The 22,918-nt window shown below is 40.0% G+C and overlaps 1 protein-coding gene across 1 annotated transcript in view; it reads right to left on the bottom strand.

Moving 5' to 3' along the window:
- The window catches only part of KIF26B (kinesin family member 26B), a 298,661-nt gene that overhangs the window by 56,852 nt on the left and 218,891 nt on the right, over window positions 1-22,918 (bottom strand). The window contains exons 6-8 of the mRNA XM_081998397.1: window positions 5,541-5,747; window positions 3,862-3,955; window positions 1,463-1,725 (exon numbers count right to left, since the gene is read on the bottom strand). Coding sequence (XP_081854523.1) covers window positions 1,463-1,725; window positions 3,862-3,955; window positions 5,541-5,747 — 564 coding nt within the window. The remainder of the gene's footprint in view (window positions 1-1,462; window positions 1,726-3,861; window positions 3,956-5,540; window positions 5,748-22,918) is intronic.

Genomic DNA, 22,918 nt, shown 5'->3' with positions numbered 1-22,918 from the left:
AGATGCCTCACGGAGCTACCTTTTCTTTACTGATCTAAAAGAATTCATTTTGTATATGGCTGCTCTGTCTGTATCTATATGAAAATAAGCAACAATAATGGGATATTTATTATTATTGCTATTGTGTTTAAATACTTCAGCACAGAATTAAGCTCTAAGGAGAGGCTAGCCGTTACACGGTTATGTAACTAAGTAAGTAACTAAGTATGTAACCTACGTATGCTAAGTCAGATCCCAACTGGCCCATCTATCACCCCAACGGGAACTGTGAATACTCAAGTCTCCCATCTTATATTCACTAGACTGCACTCATTACTGGATACCAGCAGATGAGACAGATCTCTTGTGATACTGTAAGTATTTCATAAAGCACTAAAGCCAGCAGTCAAGTGAGAATGAGAACCCTATTTGTTATTTAAAATCAAGACACAACTTCGTAGTCCTCGGGTAGAATGGAAAAGAATGGAAAATATGATCTATGTATGTCCAAAAGGCTTAAACCACAAAGAGAGAAACCACAAAATTTATTACCTGCTATTTAAAATGTCACAATTCATGACTTTTGTGGATGTGAATCATGATTTCTAGATGCTTGGAGCTGGAAATAGGGTACATGACCCTGTAGGTCTGTTCCCTCCTCCCTCCATTCCCCAGCCTTAGATAGGCAGTGCTCTGCAGGTTCTGGATGGAAGCAGCCTTTGCCTTTAAGGTTGAAAGAATGTAATCAAGCTCCATCTTGCTGGTTTGCTCCCTCTTCATCTATTCATAAAAAAATCAGATTAGCTCCCTCCCAGACAGCAAAATGAAAGTATTGGCCTTTTTTCTCCTCAAACCAAGGCTGGGGGGGGGGGGCAGGGGGGGGAATAGGGCTGCTGAGACTTTCTGGTGGTTACCCAGGAAATACATGAGCCAGTTACTCACTCCTGCTAAACCTCCAAACCTGAGAAGAGTTTGAGTTACTCTTGGCTTCCCCAGCTCAGGAATTTACTTCTTGGCAGCAATTAATAAGTAGCGATTAATGCTTCCTACAACATCGCTAATGCAAGTGCTATAAATAATGTAGTTTATAAAGAGATAAACAGCCATATTAATGGCCTCCAGCTATTTGTGCAGTAGTGTAAATATTTTAGCTTGTTGTTTTACAGATGAGAGATCACACTTTTTTCTTTTTTTTTTTTTAAGAATGAGGTGAATTTTTGTTTGCACTGAGTGTTTTCACATTTTATTGCAAACACAAGCCCCTACTCAACATCAGTTATACCAGAGGTACAAATATTTAGGCCAGGAGAACAGATGGCCCTGCAGCTGCAGGTCATAAAGTTCTTGCATGTTTTAAAGTAAACACTTTCAAGTCTATAAACTTTATGCTCTGGGTAGTTCTTGAATTTGAACCATCTCAATAGCTAAAAAAAAAAAAAAAGTCACATTGCTTGTTTCAGTATAAAATGAACCTTGGATTCACCTGCATGCCACAAATGGGGTCTTCACAAAGGTAGACACCTGGGGACTGGCCATCTTGCAGGCTGCCAGTAGCCACTTCTGACAACAGATCTCTCAGATTTTCTTCTTTCCCCCACACTTCCACTGCAGAAATTCGGACCGAGAAGCGGGCTCCTGTCTTCTCTTTGCGTTCATTAATCAACTTGAAGAGCCAGGAGATGGCACAAGGGATTATGCCAAGGTTTTGCATGGAATCATCCTTCCCGATCATGGTGTATGACTTCCCTGTCAGGAACAGGGCGATGGAGAAAAGATAACATCACTCCCAGGACCTTCACAGCCTTCTGCCAAGAGAGATTATCCTGCACAGCCTCATGAAAACACCTTCTTTGCTACAAAAAGGGCAGTCAGCAAGGGAGAAAGATAGGCAGGCAGACAAATAGTACATGGAAAATGGAGGGCATTTAAAACCAACAGATGAAATTTTGAGCTGCTTTCAAAAATCGTTACCTCATGCATTTCCCTGACATCTCCCATTCCCCAGACAGGGCACTGCAGGTCCCTACCATACAACTCTGCAGGCTCTGATGTGGGTAAATAGTGGGGGAAACTGAGCAGAGCAGGAGTGCTGTAGTCTCTAAAAATCCCTGCTTTAGATACTGTGAGTGCGGTATTCTTTGAACACCATTTTACTTCAAAGCACTATATTAGGCTTCATACGCTGGGGTTTGGATTGACATAAACCTGGGCCCAGGATCATAAAGATGTAACTTCATACAGAAAAAAAACCCCAGGTACATGTGGTCATTTGATGCATAAGTGGGTCCACAACACGAAGTACTTTATCTGGGTCAAAACCTTCCCCTGGTTTGCTTTTATTTGACTCTGCAATTATAGCTCTGGCTTGTCTCTGCTATAAAAGTTTGCTGATTAAGAACAGACACATAGTACTATCTTATATACTGCTTTAGGTGTCACTGCATATAATGCTCTTAAACAAGTTTCCTAAAGCTCCTATATTTATAAGCCAAATGACAAAGGTATACATCCTTTCAGGCAAGCACTTGTGGCTCCTTTACCTAGTTTCATATCTTATGTTGAATCTATATGGAAAAAAGTCAGCGAAGAAAACACTTCTGTGCATGGGTCTGTGGCAAAGTCTGGGTCTGCCCATAGTTGGTGGAATGGCAGTGGTGCAGTTAACAGAGCAACTGCAGAGACTTGTGGCTAGGCCACCTCTCTAACGAACATGTAGCACTTGTGAGACGCCATTATCTGGTGGCTTTCTTTTCCATCTCATTTGCCATCTCGTTTTTGGCAGGTCACAGGGGGTTAAATATCCAGGTGCTCATCCTAGTGTTACTCCTGCCTGGCCCAGAGGGTCCTTGTGGTTAGTCGGACCAGTGGCCCTGCTCTATTCATTGTACCGGATCTGGTGGCATTGCAGTATTCGGTACTCTCCAGTTTTTGTCACCTATAATTTGGGATAATCATGGCTTGATACAGCTTCATCTTCTTTACCACTTGAAAAACTGAATTATCCTTTTAAGTTGTGTGTGTACGTCTGAGCTTCTTTGAGACAGTAAAGAATGGAGATCATTACACACATACAATACAACCCTCCAGTAAAGAGACAGTATTTTCAAAATACTATTAGATAAGCATGAACAAAATATATGATTAGTCTTGAAATCCAGTTATTTCAAAAGAATAGTGTGTTAATGATGATTCTCTTTTTTACTGTCTTTCCATGAATACCTGAAATGCTGTTGATGCGTTTGCAAAGATGGAGTTTTGATCCATTGGTAGCATTCAGTTAACCATTAGAACAGGATTTGTTGGAAACAGAATAGGAAGAGGTTAGTAATGAGTGAATTGTCTAATCAGGGAATAGAATATAAATCAAACTTTGAGTTTAATTTGAGTGCCCAGTCACAGCACTTGAATAGTGCCATCCCAAACATCAAGTACTTGAGTGAATACTCACAGCCTTTACACAGCATGATAAAAGTGGTATTTTGGCAAACAGTCTCCAATACCAAGCACATTTGTAAAACTGCAGATCAGTGTTGGTTCAATTATTAACAATTCACTGTTGGATCATTCATTAACAATTAACAAGACAGTGCTAAAAATTGCTATAGTAGTCAGGAGGCGGAATGAAGCAACAACTCAAAGACAACTTCTGTTTCAATGAGCATGCTGTCCAACATTTAGACAATATGCAAAATGAATAGATGTGTAAGTGAGAGGTGAAGGTGGTGAAGGTGTAGTACAAGGTCATGCACAGTGTACCACTTTCAAGTACAATTACTATGCACAGACAAATGAAAGGTTTTTTTCCTTAATCTAATGTACTAGCAATCTTGGGTTAAAAATATTCACTTTGCTGCTTGAGTAGGGAAATTTAACAATACCAACCAAGCTTGGCATGGCCAAAGCAGAACACACAGCCATCTGCCCCATTGACCACAGACTGGATCACCTCAGCCACAGTTCCAGCACATACTTCAGCCTGTCACAGGTATTTTAAAAAAAAAAAAAAAAGAGAAAAAAGAAGAAAAAAAAAAGACAGACAAAAAACCCCATTAACAATAATAAGGAAAAATCAATAGAGTATTTTCACTGGAAAATGGTCGTGTCACTGTCAATGCTCCAGATATCATGTTGAAGTATCAAAAAGTCTAATCCTGCTTGTCTCATTCATGTGACCTATGCTGTTGATGGGAATGACATTACTTGCGTAAGCATATGAAGCGGGACTTTTGCTCTGTGTCAAGTAAGTTACATTTGCTGAAGCATCAACATCCTTTGTGGGGTTAAACAAAATACACATACTGTAAGGAGATGTGGTTGTTTTGTTAGAATGCCTATTTAGGGGACTTTAAAAATACATTTTTTTATTAAAATACAATCAAATATTGAGGAATTTTTACAGGCTTTATTATTTGCCCAAGTATGGACTGAGTTCAAGTCCATTAGCAGGTGGGTAAGGACTATAAGGGGAACAAACAGCCTCTTTGGTATTAGGTAGGTGACATTTCTTAATTTTTTTCTATGTTATTATAAGTCTTCTTAGCTTGTAGCAGCAGTAGACTCCATTCTGAAGACTGTAGCAGTATTTTAAGAAGTACAGCACACAAATTTACCCCAGGCATTCTTAGATTTAAGGTTCAAGCAGGCTGAATGGTCTACAGTGCTTCTGCAGCAACTGCCTATCAATGGTGGGTGAAACTAAATCAGAATTCGCAGTTCAGGCTTTTATGTGAAGCACTTCGCATTTGATAATAAACCATGTAAATTCACCTAGTTCATGGGTATTTCTAGACTGTGTCTATAATAGAAATAAAATGGGCCAAGAAAGGGACTGTTCACAGGCCAGCACTTGAACTGCATCCAGGCATCAGTCAGGGAGGTGCTAGCTGCTTGGACCAGAACCAGGTCATGGATTGACCTAATGATACAATCATATGACAGTGCTTTAGCTGGCCCTGTGTCCTAGCTCTGTTTCATTTATGAGTATGAAAACAGCCTTACAGTACAGTTTTCTAATTATACTTTGCAATGTTACTTTAGTCTTCTACTACCCTCCTCATGACATTTGTGTAACATATTTCATCAAACCAAGTAAGTCTAATAAAAATAGGAAATCTGAATATAGACATATGAATAAAGATTTGAGGACTAAAATCCCCATCCTCCTACTGTAAACTGTACAATAGAACACTGTATAAATAATCCTTGACTTCTTAAAGAATAGAGGATTGCATTAGAGAACTGCAGTTCTGATCAGACTGCTGCATACAACAAATAATAAGATTTTATAATATACAGTAACTTGTTGATATCGAGGATTTGCCTACTAGGCACCATTTAGTGATGTATTGCATGTATAATTTTAGGAGCAATCATTTACAGTAAAGAATAAAGCACACAATTATCGAGATACAATTTAATAAACTGATTTCATTATTGATGACATTGGTGGACCAAATTCAGCCCTGGTCTAACTCCACTGAAAGTATTACTGTCACCAGAAACAAATTTGGCTCTGGTGCATGCTATTGTTTAGAGAACTATTCTGATGATCCGTTGCCTACCTGCGATGCGTCTTGGGGGAAAACTGCATCGAAAGCAAACATCTTGGGTGGAACCTGGTTGCCCCTTTTCTGGAAAGCACTCTGACCTCCGCAGGCCAACGGGTCATACAGTGTGATTTGCTTCTTACGAGGGTCAACTTTTAAGAAAGAGCTGGACTCAGACGTGTCTCTGGCAAGTGTGGAAGAAATGCGCACCATGACTTTGACCTGTCAGCAAACACACAAAAAGATGACTGCATTTGATTAGTCTATTGGATGCTCTAGACTGGTATGCTGAAAGAACTTTCCAAATCATACTTGCTTGCTGTAGCTAGTGTCTCAGTGGAAGTCAGTGAAGACACAGGAATTATTATAGGCAGAATTTGGCCTAAAATACACAGTGAATAAAGCCAGAACTCACCTCCATCTACTTCAACAAGCAACTTGTGTATTTAGAATTACGAGGTACAACATGGTGTTTTAATGTTGATGTTAGACAAGTACAATGATGAGGTATTACATCACCTTGTCTTATTCTCAATATAAATTGAAAATTAACTGTACCCCAGTGGCCCAATTAAGAAAGCCGAAAGGTAATCTAGACTGCTAAGCTATTAAAACTGCTGTGGTTTCTAAGAAGCAGTCTGATCAATAAAAGCCCATAAAAGCCAGATCTGTAATTTACACCTTTCTGATTCTACTCCAAATGCAAAAGGATGAAGTGCTCAGTTCTAAGTGTCATCATCAAAGACTTGTGAAAAGAGCCGTGTTTTAATGGTCAGATTTTGAAATTGTCATCAAGGGAGTGGAATGTAATAAGCAATTAAAGATTTGTTAAAACATGTTAGCTCACAACTCATTAAATGGCTACATAATAAGATATTATTCCTAAGACAAAAGTACATCTTCATGGATTTAATGAGGTTACACTGCATCCTTAGCCCAGCTAGTAAGCAATGTGGATGTAAGTGAAACTGATGACAATCCATCCAGCTTTGGTTCTCCCCATAAATTCACCACATGCAGACACACGAGTTCCTGATCTTTACAGGGCAAACACGACCTCTCCGCCAGCTCTTGCCTCTAGCTGCACCTGCACACACTTTGTCCTAGAGCAGACTGACTTTCACATGAGCCAGACAGAACTTTATCTTAATGCTCCTTAACTGTATGTCACTTGTATCACACCCTCCCACGGTTGGCATGCTAGTGACCACAAAGGGTGACCTTAGCACAGGGTGGGAGCACATCTGCTTTTGGAATCGTAGATGCACCCTGGGAGGAGGTTATAGCACTAAAAGTTAGACAAGGCTGCAGTTCCTGTCGGCCTCACTGGGACTAGTGTTCTCCGTATGTAGATCTCATTTCATGCTGGCCTAAGCTCACTCCACATGGAAATAAATCAGATGTTTTGAGAGGTAAAATCTGGGCAAATTCATTTTTGACACAACTCCTTTGAAGACAATTCAATGAGACCAGAGATTAATTGTTCTTCATGCTTTCTCTATACCACCACAAGCATCTTAAATGATTACCTGAGATATACGCACCTACACTGCAGGCTGACTAAAGTTATTCTTTTTGCTGTAAGCGTAATACAAATGCGTTCCTGGACAGCACAGCCCCTGGCCCAAATTCAGTAGCACACACAAATCTGTGCGACAGTCTTCAGCAAAAATCACATGCTAACAAAAATAAAGATGGGTGCATGAGTGTGACGGACACTGAACACCAGTAACAGCAATAGATTCTTTGAACTCATTTGGTAATTTGTAGACCCTAGAGTATTCTCCCAGGCCAGCTTCACACCAGTGTAACTCGTTCAAATTACTCATGATTTACATTACATTGATTGAGAAAACAATTAGAGCCTGGCTGTGCAAAATACATACCCACTATATGCCATGGGAGCTGTAACTATAGCAAAAACCCAACAAGCAGGCAAGATACAGGCAAACTTCAGTCCTGAGAAACACGTATCAGGATTCAGAACTGCATACATAACTGTGGTACAATAAGCTAGGCAGACCAAAAGAGATTTTAAAACATCTGAGCTAGACGTATCTTCTGAGGAGACAGGCAAGTTTGTGATCTGGGAATCAGGCTGAGACTGGGGATCTAGGACCTCTTCCAACAGCTGTGCCTCAGATGCAGTACGATTGTGAACTAGTGATGCAATCTGTTTCATGGTCCCCACCTGTAAAATGGGTTGAGTCACAGCTTACTTCACTGCAAGCATATGGATACATTCAGTCACTACCGGGTTCAGAGGACTGACAGTTACCATTAGGTAGGCACTCTATTATTAAACATTATTATGCATGTAACCTAAACCAAGGATTCGTGCAAAGCATTTCCCAGTAGTGGTTATGACAAGAGTAAATCAACTAAGCTACGGCAGTAGAAACAATGGGAGACCACAGCCTCCTGCCCTGCCGTTTCACAGTCCTTCGTGCAATTTATGGCTGGGGGTGGCAGGGGGAGGCTCAGACTCCGTGCTGGCCCCCGCAGTCCTTGCCATGGGGGAGGCAGCGCGAAGACAGGCGAACGTAACTCAGCCAGCTATGGGGATAGCACAGGAACTTAATGGACTTAAAAACTTCAGTTCAATTTAAGGAACAGACAGGCTGAAGATCACAGTGCTGCTCTGGGGAAGGCAGAAATACAGTACAGTTAATTTGAAACTAACTGAGCAGTGAAGTTTAAGAACTCTAATACTTTATGCTTGCAATTTATATTTAAATAAACTGTAAATTGAACTTCCCCTTAAAAAGAAGAAAGCAGGTTTTCTGCTTCACTTCCCATGTGTCATTACTCCTTTAGTCCAATGCTACAGTTTCCCGCTAATCTCTTGTAATTGAAGGGTTTAAGAGATACCACTTGTGATTAATGAGACCACTCAGCCTGCCAGAAATTCTTATTTGAATCCCAGTGATCAGGTCTTGGCAGCGCCCAGCCTTAGACGCACCTCTGACTGTTTCTACAGGGAAACATGAAAGTAGTCTCTCGAGACATGTGCTGTTGGTAAAACAAACAACCTGGGCCTAATTTTGATCTAATTTTACATTCATGCAAATCTGGCTGAACTCAGAAAGAATTACCCTAGCTTAAGAGTGGAGAGAGAGAGAAAGAGAATAAAAGGTCACTTGCACTTCATCATTACTGTGCCTCTTCTAGGATATAACTTCACTTCTGAATTCCGCTCATCCTGAAAGCATTTTTAAATGTGTTGTCTCCTGTGAGGTCACAGGATTGTATTTGACAACTATTCAATCAAACAGGACCCCCATTTACTTCTCTGGATTTCAGCTCCTGCCTACAAAGATTTGTCCTGCTCTTGAATGAGTTTTACAGTCATTGAATTTCACAGTATTACTCCTGATATGCAAAGCCACAAATGAAAGCACAGAGCTGCACTGTTTAGGTTTCCTCAACAAGGTTCCTTTGTATTTTTGTATATATGTGTTTATTTTATATATGTGTGTATTTAAATTATATACACTATTTTTTTAAAAAAAGCATATACATTTTCTGAACATACATAAAAATTTAATATATATACATTTTTCATAAATTTTTCTCTAAATTGTAATTATTTGCACCGAGTTCTTCCTTCATGGGTACCTTACAGTAGCATCAAAAGAAGATCGAGGGGAACTGCTGTAATAATCACTATGCTTCTGTATTGTAAACATAAGCACAGACTTTTTAATCAGCTCTATTACAATTTCAGCTGCCTGAACCATGTTCCTTTGCCTTCTCCTTTTTCATCTAGTCCATCCCTATATACACATCAACTATCTCTTGAAGAGGGAATTTGCTAATTGCAGGATTTTTCCCCAGCTAAACTCAATTTGTGACCTACCATGGGCCTTTTGTTATGTTTTTACTCTGTGGAGAAGGACAAAGGTTCAGCACACTCTGCAAAGTAGAACTGGTGCCAGAGGAAAAAAAAAAAAAAAGAAAACAAGAGTCCAGCCCCAGCCACTGACACTCCCATGTCTCCCATGCCCACAGGGGTCTGTCTGGAGGACCAGCAGTGAAAAAAGCACGGACGGTGGGAGAGGTAAGCTGTGTCAAATCTGTATCAAACACGAATAACTACAAACAGGCTAGAATGAGGCAACGCAAGCAATCAGAGATTGGCGCTGGGGATATTATCACTTCCTTCTACTCTTTCCTGTAAGATTTCATTTGGGGTTCATTTATCTAATTACTGCAGGGACAAGGCTAGACAGCTGTTGCTTTGGGTACTGTGTTTGCCGCTATGAGCTGCTTTTCTCATCAATCATCTGAGCAGCTTCTGCTGGACGTGTGCTGGGTAGTGGTGGGAGGCAGGAGCTGCAGTGCAGTCACAGGCAAGACAGGCCAGCGGGGCTATTGAGCTGTATTAGCACTCCATCAATGTAATGGCAATCACTGGCTGCAGGAACAGCCTTACTGGAGGTTAATGAAGGGTAGGGTTTGTAATTTCTCACTCTTACAGTTGTAAATAATGGTGGCAAGCATGCATTTTTGCTGTGGCCAGCCACAAAATACTACAGCACGAGAAAATCTATGACATCCCAAATGCTTAAGCACATACATGCTTTTTCATGATGGATGTAAAGCTAGAAGCCTTTCTACAGTGCCCAGGGAATGTGAAATAGTCTGTTAAGCATTTTAAAGGATCTTTCTTACAGATCATGAGACAATTAACGGATCATGCTAACCTGAAATCTAGGAGATTAAGATAAACAGGCTGAGCCAGAACGAGGCAAATACAGAACTGTATGAGTGGACGTTGTTTTAATGGAAGTCTCTTGGTCACATTTTGGGGAAAAAAAAAAAAGTCAAAAAACTCAGTTAAATTATGCAGTGTAAACTGGTCAAGAAACACGTAGAAACAGGCCTCATTCCCCTCTCTTTCTGTTTTCACAAAAGTAACTCTTGTAGGCTTCAATGCTTCACTTTAGCACAAATTAGAAAACACTCGGGCCTGATTGCTCATGTTTGTTGTGGAAATGCCTGTTAGCTACCTTGGAAAAGCAGTGAAAGCGATTGAAAAAGCAATACCATTAGGGCTTGCAGGTCTCCTCTGTTTCTTTCTTGTGTAATTGCTAAAACTTTACCAGCTCATCAACCCCATCCTATACAGAAGTTAAACTAATTTGCACTTCTAGCAATAACGGGAAGTAGTGCAAGTGTACTGTACCCAAACACCAATCGTATTATTCAAAGAACTTGCCCTTATCGGGATTGTACTATTTTTCAATTGGATGATGTAACTCATTAGTAAAGGTGTGAAATATGTGAAATATGCTTAGGTGACAGGCCATGGCTCAGTGACCTCGTCTTGTTTGTGTCAGCAGTAGGCTTTGAGTTTTGTCACTGTAATTTTGTACGGTCAAAAGACAGTGCTGAGCACTGACACTGTCTGAAACCAGCATGTACGTCAGCCCAGTCCCTCAGCTGTCGCACTGCTACTTCAGCATTTAGTAGATTAGCATAAAGCCCTGCAACTTTCTGCTGTTCTTTAAAAAAATAAATAATAGAAAATGCATGAGGATCATCCTGTCATGGAAACAATCTTCCCCTAAGTTTCCCCACATGCCACAAACAGACTGTGTGTTCCTGGTTTTCCTTTTACTTCCTTCTGATCTCTTTGAGAGAATTCTGCATTTCAGACCTGCATACCTGGGGCAGTCTGTGTGTTGCCTCAAGCAGGAGAAGGATTTTTCCCAGCTTCTGACACTCTCCCCTTACCTGCACATGCATCCACAGAAGTGTATCTGCATCTGTACTTGCATGGAGCCAACCTCAGCTCATGTGTGGGGATGAAAATTCAGCTTTTTTTTTTTTTTTAGAATATCTTTAAATGTCACAGTTAGTGGCATTTTCACGAGAACTGAACAAACCATAACAGCCTTCAACAATCCCAGCATGAACAACATGGGATCACTTTGCAGATCTTGTCTTCCCTGCAGTGGATCTACAGATACGTAAGCATGCACCTACTGGTATAGTCAGCAGATGCCTTCCTTAAGCCTCTAACACACCACTGCAAAAATTTGCTCTGTTTCTCTCACTCTGATAAGAATTTATTTTTCTGTGATGAGTAGCAAATACCACTGGCCGCCATGAATTTCAAGATCTCTGCATTTCTTTGGAGTCAGATCTCTTTACCTTTCAAAATCAGATATTTTGCTTTACTTCAGTGACCTTTTAGAGTAGAGAGTTTCCTCTTTCCTTTTTTTCTACTTAATACAACTTTTTTAAAAGGGTCTTTAGATAGAAAGTATCTATCTAGTAAATTAAACAGTAAAGCAAGGGCTGAGCTGCCTACCAGGGTTAAACTACAACATAGTCCCAGCCACAGAACATTGTGCAACTTGGCCATGTTTTCCATTCTTTAATTTAAATACAAGAAACTCAGGTGGTGCGGTAGTGGCCTCCCAAGCATGTGATGTGCCATATGTTGCTCTGTTCATATTCCAGCCTGGTTTGGTATCTACAGATCCACAAAACCCAGCAAACGCATTTGTGGCACCACCAAGGCAAGCCTCCCTAAAGCAACTTCTCTGCTCTCGTGATTGATGGCAAGGTTGCTGTTGTTCTTGCTGCCTACACAGGGTTGCCATCAGCCCCTCGGGGTGAGGGAGCCAGCAGTGGCAAGTCACTTGGCTCTTTCTCATAGGCCATGCTCATATCTTGCTGCAGTGCAGAAAGACTGAAGAGAACTTTGCTTTACTTATTCAAAATTTCCTCTTAGAATCCCGCCTTTCCAGCAAAACATGACTGTACTGCCTCGGCTGCCACAAGGACTGGTGTTGATGGGAAGCAGTAGCACTATCAACAGTAGCAATACCTTAAGCACACTCACTGATAATTACGTCTGCTATATTATTTCTAAGATCCCCAGTTTCCCTTTTTGTGAAGCTGTGAAAAAGCAGCACTGGGTGTGGCTTGGTAAGTTGAAGCAGGCAGGTCACCTCATCCCCAATTAGAGAAAAGGCGGCACTGAGGGCTTTGCATTATACGTTCTCAGGACAACAGGAACTCCCAGATGAAAAAGGCTCTCATTTTTGTCTAAGGAAACAAGAATTTCTGTGGAAATAATGCAGATAAAAGACAGTTTCCTTTATACATGTCTTTGAAATGTCTTTTCAGCGCTAGAGAAACAAAGGATATACAGGTATTGCACAGAAGATGTATAATCACAATTGTAAGCTTTTCCATTATTTATAAAGATGATCTCCATGACTGCATACAAAGGAAGATTCTCCCATCTGTACATAACAGCGTATGGCATAGCACCATAAATAATGAGTAGCGATGCAATCAGATAAGAAGGATTTACATTATTTAAGCCAAGCCGAAAGAAGTGACAAATTGCAGTTTAATGCAGATAAGTGTGGAAAAAGACGTGTAAAGCTTTGGAGTGGCAGTTGGTAATGACAGCCAGTAAATAAAGGGAACAGTTCATGGTACTGACTAGGAAAAAGGATTGAGAATTCATGGGGAGGAAAAGAATTCCAAAGAAGGCAAGGGACCACAATGCTAAAGAGAGCCTATATAAATGGAAGAAGGTACAATTATCGTATTAGGCAATATAGATGAGTTATCTAATATGAGCTTGGGTTTTCAGAGGAGAAATCCAGTCTCCGGAGGGGGAGTATAACCAGCCTCTGATGCATGTTGCATGAAACAATCAGCAAAGACTTCAAGGATTAGAGCTAGATGCTTTAGTGAGAAATTTAATACATTATAATGTCATTGAGTTCAGCAATAATTCCTTATTTACCTGCAAGTATATGAGCTGAGAATTTGACCTGAGTTAGGAACAACCACCAACAAAATGAAACTTGAGAAAGGAGGAAATGATAAAACCTGGATCCAAGCAATGATATGATTTATACTGTTAGTGAACCTTTCACTTGAAGATCCTACAGGGCTTTGCAAAGGCTTCTGACAATATTAAGACATATATTTACAATTATGCTCATTTTTCAACTGCAGAAATAAGGCATAAGAATAAATGAACCATCTAAGGTCCCAGGAAAGGCTTGCTTTGCGCAAACACATCACCTGAACTCTACTTTTTCCCTTTTTTATCCCATAACTGTAGACTGTAATGTTTACAAGGGCATAAACCTGATATTAAATTTACTTTTTCTTTCATGTTGTATCCTATTTAATACTATCTGCATGGTTCTATCTTTGGCAGTGGTACAGGGAGGCACAATAACTACAGAGCCCAAGCAGCGAGTCACTTAGAATTAATGAGATCCATTTGTAAAGCTATATATTATCTGTAACTACAAATGCATTTGTTGAGCTTCAACAGAAATCTGTGGAACAGATTTTTATGGTGGGCTTGATTCTGCATGCCTCTGAAACAAAGAGGATTATTTATCATGCCTGGGACCAGAGAATAGAAGACAAGATCATACAAGATGCATCTAAACGTTCACACAACTCCGTAATATCTCACCTCTGACAGTGACCCAACAGTGTGCCCTGTGAGCCTCCCACTGCCATGGGCTGCACTGACATCCCACTGGTCCCCTCTGAGCTGTGCTTTGCCAATACCCGCATGGCTCACGTGCCACTTGCATCCTACCAAGACACAAACTGGGGGGAACTTACACTGTCAGGAGAGAGCCACAGGCTCCAATGAGCCACCTTGTAGTCTGAATGAAATCTACAGGCCACTGGGGATATTATTGGGCTTGAGCATGCTCATAGCACCATTTGTGGGATGTTGTCACTCCTTTCAGGGGTGAGAAGAGTGCCCCAGAAAGGTCTCCCCTGGGTACATACAGTACACGAAGTTTACTCTCCCAGCTCCTCCAGAACCTGTTGCTGAGGCTCTCGTTGCTTGTCCCTCCTCAGATTTATTTTTTTAATGCCTTCACCAGTCCTAACATTCAATTGCTTTCTGACTAGTGAACATCATGTTAGGATCTTCAGTAACCTCTAGAAAGCACTACAACCTGACTCTTACCTCTGAAGGAAAGTAAATCCAAAGAAGTCACATGTCTGAGGAATTAGACATATGTTCCTAAAAGCTGGGGATCAGCAAACACAGCCTCTGATGGTACAAGGATGCTCTTTCTTACTTGGAAAAATCCAAGACATATTAGGTAAGTATATGTTGCTGGTGCAAATAATCTGTGTTGTACACTGTGATACTGGCTCCTGGGCATGCGTCTGACTCCAGGTACAGTGCAGCTCATCTCCACTGCATCCTGTGTTCCCATGGGAAGAAATCCAGATATGCAGGCAAGGAGGATGGTACAGTATGCTTAACACTGATCCTGGTCTGTCTGATCACAGAACCAAGATATCAGGATTGTAATGCTTTCCTGTGTTTTTTGTACTGAACATAACTAGCTAAATAACAGAAGCAAAATGATAGCAAATCAGAGAGAGGCAGACAAACAAAAAAGAGAGAAAGAAAAATAAGCAGGAGCCCCCAGGTGAGAACTAAATGGAAACAGTACTTTGACAAATGAAACTGTCTCACTTCACAGGGAGCCACTAACTTCTTTTACACTCACCTGTAGTACACAACATAACATTGCTAGTGATCCTGTTCCTTGACAAATGCAACTCTATGGCAATGAGAAACAGCCAACAAAGTACCCATCTGCCTAGTGACCCAACCACTAATGATTTCATCCACTGCTTGCTGCCTTGGTAAACACTGTAATAAATAATGGCAGTGTTTCTGAATAGACCAGGTAACTAACCACTTGCCCTAAAATGACTATCCAGTGCTTGTTAGTAGTCTTTGTACTTGCCCTCAGCTGTAATTCTGCAATCTTAATTCAGGCAAAATTTCCATTGTCTTCAACCTCAACCACCATTTCCTGACTTTTGAGTGCTTAACCATGCAACCTTAACATTCCTTTAACATTGCTGTTCGTCACTGGAATAATTCATTATGTTGTGTGTAGCTTAGGGACTGTGTAATTCTTTCTAGCAAGTAGCAGCCTTTAATTAATGGCAGCTGATCAATAATGCAGAATTCAACATTTGAGAATAAATAAAAAGCCTTTTTCGTGAGGGGTGTCTATAGGAAATGTCAAAAACATTTATCAAGGATCCAGGCTGATAGCCTGCAGCTGCTGTCCACAAGAACTATAAAAATGAACTTTCTTGAGTCCTGCAAATATGTTTTTTTCTCTTGAGTGTAATTAGCTTTTTCCATGACCAAAACACAAAATAACAACTTACTGAGCATGAATGAAATGGCCATTAAAAGCGCCTTTTTAAAAGAAAACTTTGCCATAATAGTACTTTGTCCCTAAGCTGCTAGTTATACAGGACTATTTTATCTTGTTTTCCAGATGCACCTTTAAAACAATCCTCACTGTAACTCTAGACAGGCTCAGCTGCTCAATACAAAGGCAAAAAGGCATTTATATTTGGGTTTCAAAAACTCAGATTAACAAGGTAAACATTACAAACAAAGACAACGGTAAGCACCTTACCTCTTCCTGGTACCTAGGTGAAGCACCTATCAAAGGAGCAAGCAGTTTTGACTGTTATGGAAAGCTTTTATTTTTCTTAATAAATGATCTAATAGAGAAGCATAGGGCAACTCCAGCTCCTTTGCTGATAATTTGCATCCGGTGGTGAGTAGCAATAGTTAAGGGCTATAATCACTATAGACAAATATAAGCAAGACGATGAAAAAGGAGGTTTCATGAAGTTCACTTTAGTCCTGTACAACTTAAAAAACTTCATTGTAAGTGGCAAAGTGATCCCTCCTTGTTAAATCCTAAGTCTAGTGTGATCAGTTTTCTAGGCATGCGGTTATAAACTAGTTGTAAATAACTAATAATCATCTATTACCATGAGTCAACAATGAGATCCAGCATTCTCAAAACTGAGATCACTCTGTTGTGTCTGAGTGGTGGGTAACAATTCCTGCAGAGAGACTGTATCTCTGTTAACACTACCGGAGATATCCTAGCAATGAATTTGTTTCAAAATCCATCTCTTTAAATGGTCCTTTTCCACCTACTACGAAAATTTCTATGGTAACACTGCTATTTGTCATGGGTGGCACTGCATGCCAGACAATGGCTATGAAAGTAGCAGTTAGTGAACAGGTTTCACAAATGATTGAAGCAACTAGCCTTCTCTTGAGCAATAAAGGGATCTTTCATTTTAAGATAATTCATCCTCCATGCTTGTCACTACTGTTGCTTAGTATCAGGGTAGAAATGATCTTTGATGCCTTCTGATGAGTGACAAAATGTTACAAAATAGAGAGATGAATTAAAAAAAAAAAAGGTGGGGGAGGTTTTTTTTAAAGCAGCATCTTCCCACAGTAGATTAGAGCATAGTCAGAATAAATAAGCAAGTTAAAATAGATCAGAAAAATAAAAAGGGAGAAGATAGCACAACTAATAACACTTACAGAGTGATTTTTAATGTGCAGCACAGAATGGAGCTTGATGAAATGTTCAAACTTCAAATCTAAACATGATCCTAAATCAGCACTGTGTGGTAGGGAAGGAGACAGCTTGCTTATCTGGTGAAGGATGGTTTTATGCCACAAAACCTGAAAAAGGTGTGTCTTGAAGTAAGTGGGACTGCCTGAGTACGGACTGGTCATATGCATCAGTCTGAAATGCGAGAAGCACAGAAAGTGAGTGCGGCCAGGACTGGGCCAGGATCCAAATGAGAGTCATGCCAACCACAACAATATTCAGATTTTCACTGGTAGAGCCAAAGCCCTAACTTGGATCAACTTGGTTTTTCCTCACTTCTTTCAGGACATAAAATCCTTCCAAATAGTTCCTGGAATTGACAGTATCACAAATTTGTCTAACTGGGAAGTCTCAGGTACAGTCACAGGCTTTCTGGCAACTATTACAGTGAAAAATTAACAATGCGGGTCTTTAATTGCACTTCTAAAGCTGCCTTTATCACTTGCTGTCCAGTACTACAGCTGTACATTAGCCCTTCATTTTTTTAAGGACTGTCCTCACAGCAACACTGATCTGTGAGTGCTGCAAACCATGCAGCTCTGTGCTTACTTTAATAACCAAGTATCTTTCATTCTTACATAGTATTTTTGCTATACAAATTAAAAATTGGGATATAGATCTTTCTTTGGACAGTGTGCATCTCAAATTTGTGTATATTTACATCTGACTTTTGATTTGGATTATTCAATAACATAAAGCCTAATAAATGGTAATATGTCATGGTTCACACACAGCTTTGTCTACACCACTGCTCAAACTGTATTTCTATTAAATGCTGCCCATCTTACCTGACTGCATGTGAATGTGCATTAGCTTATATTCAATACAAGTTTTGGTAAGGTGAATATCGCATATAAACTCGCCAAAGTAAAGGAAATGCATTCTGTCCTTACTTTCTACCAATTTGCGTAGATGTTGCAAGAAATGCCATCTCCATCAAGATGCCTCAGGACATACCCTATTCACCATTTAATACCAAGACAGAACAGGATACATTTTCAGTGGAGTGACTATCACTGGATGTCCTTGGATAGTGTGGGATTCAGTAAACCTCTTAATATTATTTTAATTAAGCTGTTACAGTCCATCATGTCAAAACATAAAAATACAGATTATATAAAACTGCATTAGGGGGCCTTACAAAGCCCTGATAGGTTGTAAAATGAATCCAAACTGTAAATTTATACCGAGGGCTTTTCTCAAATGTGAATTATTGGCTTGACAGATCATAATTCTTTCCAAACTATTCTGGTCTATGGTTCAAATCCTTTCTGTATAGCTCACTGACATGCACAGTAAGTCTAATTTACCATGTCTCTTACTGCATGAATATCCACAGACTGCAACATCCTCTGAAATGTATTCTGAAATATTGCAAGTGACCAGATGGACAAAGGCATGAGGAAGAAAACGTCATTAATCTATAATGACTTCCAGATAAGAGTAACTCGGAATTCCTTCTACTAGCTCACCTGGCAGGAAAGTTTCTACCATTAATGAGATATATCGATGCCTGAATATGTTACATGGAATCTGCTTTATGCATCAGCTACCTTGGCTCTCCAGTAATTTCCTTTAGAAAAAGGTGGTTGATTTGCTGTTTCAGGATGCCATTATTTTCTAGAGTTCTAACACAAAAGGGAAATTGCTAATACCTAGCAGATTACATCTAAAATGCTCTATTAACATGACCTTCAAAAAAACCACTTGAACTCAAAACTTCTTATCAGGATATATTTTAATCACCTTTAATTACCTCTGAAAACTGGAACAAACCTCAGCTCATCAGATAGGAAGTCTTAGACACTGCAGGTGAAGAAGGGATTCTGGATCCTATGGAGCTTAGCTACTCTAGTGTTGGGATCACTCTGCACGGCTGGACCTTAAGGAGAAGGAGCTGTGGCATTGATCTGCACAGCTGGACCTTAAGGAGAAGGAGCCGTGCAGATGTCCAGCTGTTTACCAGCTTCTCAATGCCACAGCTCTTTCTCCTTAAGGTCGAGCCGTGCAGAGTGATCCCAACACTATAGGCCATGCAGATGCATAACCGGATCACAACACAGTTCTGGCAACTGACACTGTTGCAAATATGTACAATATCCAAAAAACATAATCCACTCTCCCCTAAAAGGGCAGGGATGAACTCAAAGCCTGTCTTGCCCAACCTTTGCAATGTAAATTGACATCTATAAAGAGTTCTAATCACATAGTTATATTATCTTTTCGAAGTAATGTAACATGTACTTTGTAAAGCTAATCTACACTTCGTTACACTCTCCAGAGATGCACACTCAAAGTCTACATGCATTCACCACATTTCCCCATTAATAAACATAATTCATTATGTTTACATAAAACAAGATTTTTTTTTAAAAAAAGAAGATACTCACAAAATCCAGCCTAAAACCCAACATATTTTTGTGCAGAAAACTTTGAAGTTTCCGTAGACATACATGGCATACTATCCTGAATCTAAATTTTCCAGTCTGCAAAGAAAAAGCAGGAATGCCTTTCACGTATAAATTTAGAAAAACATATAGAAAGCTGTATCATAAACACTTTGCAAATTGTTCCTGCATAAGAATAAAAATATAGAGGAAGAGTATACAGAACTGCACTAAAGAGAAATGATAGGTAGATGTTTAAAATGTTTTAGAAATATTTGTCAATATTTGTGCACAGACAAACCAAAATATAGAAGATAAAATCATGGCCCACTGACTTTGTCCACAAACTATCTTTCAGACAGATTAGGTAATCATAGGACCTCAACTTGTTTAAGTCAATTCAACTCTTGAAGATTAAAAGGATCTTTTCAGGTTGGAAGGAAAAGGTTTCGCTAGAAGGAATGAACAAAAGTAAGAAAGGGTCAGAGTGACACCACAAAGTGGGTCGCTCACAACAAGGAAACTATTAAGAAAAATAGTCAAACCCTTTAGAAAGAGGAGAGTATCTGAGGCTACGGATTGGGGCCTGGACTTAGCCTTCAAGTCTCTTCCACCTCATCCACCACCTTTTTCCTCAGAAGAGAAAGAGGAGGGCTGGCTGGAGACCACCGTTGCCCCAGGGGTTGAATATGTCACCCAGGGCTTGAACACAGCCGGTTACTTTAACTCTTCTAATGCCCTTGGTGACGAGAAGGAAGAGAGCCTATGCATGGCCAAACACTTGAAACACTTTCTGCATTGGTATGGCCAGCAATATAAATCCCCCAAATGGGGCATCATCCCTGTGTTGAGGCTCAGCTACCCCCTGTGCATTGAGACCTTTGCTATTGAAATACTTGGGACTACAGTCAGGGAAAGGTTTGTAAATGACAGGAGTATGAAGCTGGCTTTTCTAGTACTAGCATCCCATGATAAATGCTTATATAAAAAATTCACTTTGAATTCTCAAGCAGGGAAAGTAACTCTAGGAATACCAAGCATTTCCCTTCAATATGCAGTACTCACTACTATATAAGGGTATTAAGGTAAACATTGTTACTGGATTTTTTTTTTTTTTTTTTTTTAAGTGGATGATGGTGTGACCTTAACAGGATTTGTTCTGCCGTTATGGTCACAAGGGGATGCTACAAATAATCAAACCTCCTACCACACTGTCACCTAATTGTCCACAGGTGTTAGGAAAGAATCCTTCCTCTCCTTTTCCCCAGCCAATGCTGCTGCACAGTTTGCAACTTAGTTTAAGATGTCCTTTAAACCACTAGGCAATGGCCTTTGATAGAAGCAGCGGGAGACTGGACTGTATAGACCACTGACCTAATCTTTGCCAAATACAGGTAGGCATGTTCACATTTGTATGGATCTATTTGATGTCCTCACACGTCCACCTGTGCTCAGTGCCTCCAAGAGAAGGATTTCTCCTCCTTCCTTCCATTCTATGACACATTCATATACAATTCAATTCTCTGAGCCTTACTATTGTGATTCATTAGGTGTATGCTATTAACTCCTTTGCAACATACTCGAGTATCTTGAGGAGTAAAGATGGTCTCTTTGCCCTGAGCATTTGATAATCAATGAGTCTAAAACTTAATCAGGTTAAATACTACTCTCTCCTGATACATTCTATGGAATTAATTTTTTAAAAGGCATTGCTTAACATAGCCTCAGATGTCAAAATTACTCCTTAAATTACCGAGAGAATAAGTGTTAAGCAGTCCCAGAACTTGCAGGATCTCATCTTCCCTACAGTATCATTCAGGCACGCAGGGAAGGCATAAAGATGCAAAACTGTAACTGCCTGCAACAAATGGCACTGTGGAAGTGTCCAAACAAGCATTAAAAATGCTGCATTGTATTGGGGTATTTCTGTTCATCTACCATAGACACAATCTGAACAATTTTCTTGCAGTTCTCTATCGGCACTCTTCATTTCTCACCTGGAAAAGCTTTACTGTTATTCCAGTCCTAGCCTCTTCTGGACAGAGATGGAAGCCTGCCAAAACATGCAGGAGTATTGTGAATGAGGTGTGCTAAAGAGTCCTCTGGGACTACAAGCTCATTTTTACACAAGGTCTGAGCAAGGGTGTGAACCCAGATGTCTAGAGATAGACCATTGCATTAACTTACTGTGCCATTTGTCTGCATTCATAACAAACTCATGCTGTATTTCATGGACAGGGCTGCACTTCTCTTCAGCCATACAGTGACAAAAGAAGTGCTATAATATTAATTTGTAATGAAAAAAAAAAGTTCCATGTGGAGCCATCTTTTGCACTGACAGAAGATGCATCCTTTTCCACTGACACCACAGGGAACAGTCATCGGATGTCAAGCGGGATTTTTCAAAAGCCTTCAGAGACCTAATTAGGCTGCCACTGAAGCCAGTGAAAAAAATCCTGTTGCCTGTAGAGGAATAGGAGTAGAGGTGGGCCATTGCTGTGCTCTGCCAAAGCTTCTGCTCTCTCACCCATGTGTTATGCCACAGCTCAGACTCTCTTCTCCTCCAGTCATTTGGATCTGGTCCATAAGCTGGTCCTATAGGTCATCTGTTTTTCCAGTCTGATTTAGAAGAGAAGACCATTGAAACAACACTGAGCAAACTGATGGCAAAGATAAAAACAACAACAACTGCCACCAAAGATCAATTTTTCAGTGCATGATGGAAGGGAAATCTGTCTCATCCGAGAGCTGTAAAGGTTTTTAAAATACTGCTCTAAAAAATATGGAGACTGTTGGTTGAGCATTCCTAGCTTAACACCCTTATTGTGACCAACCAATAAATATATTTATCCAGTGAATTCATGACATGAAATTAAAAAAGAATAGGGTTGGTGGGTTTTTTTTCCAATTTCAGCCCATGATAAATTCCTCTTTATTTTACTAGCTCTCTCACATTGTATTAATAGAACTTTACGAAGTGTTTGCCAGGCCAAAGGCTAATCTAATTACACAGACTTTTCTGGATCAGATACATTTGTTATAGACTATTTCAATGACTTGGCTTCTGTCTGTGCATGTATGTGTCTACACAAAATGATAAAATCAATGTTGTCTCCCCCAAGCTGTGAATTTCAATACTTTTATACACAGCGTTCTCAGAAGTTTCCAAATATATTTTAAAAAGGAAGGGGAAAAAAAGGAAGAAATGGCAAGGTCATTTTTTAGCATGAGTTCATCTGAGATGATTGTTTACACTGCAAAATTACTGTGTATCAAATAAATATTTTTCTCCCCAGGAAAGTCTTTAAAAATGTCAGTGTTCATTAAGACAGAAATGTAACTTCCTTTTCTCTCCTCACTCTTCCTCCTTTCTCTGATTCTCAACTGCTCAAATCATTACTGCTCTGCAACAGAGCCAAATTCACAACTGATATGGAAGACTGATTTATGTGGTAAAGGACTAAGTGTGTGCTTAGGCAGTCGAGAGAAAACCCACATGGGTATGTATGTACCTCTTGAGGGTATA

This window comes from Phaethon aethereus, assembly GCF_964289735.1.
Source record: "Phaethon aethereus genome assembly, chromosome: 3".
NCBI classification, from domain to species: Eukaryota; Metazoa; Chordata; class Aves; order Phaethontiformes; family Phaethontidae; genus Phaethon; species Phaethon aethereus.
This window is presented reverse-complemented; position numbering and strand designations above follow the sequence as displayed.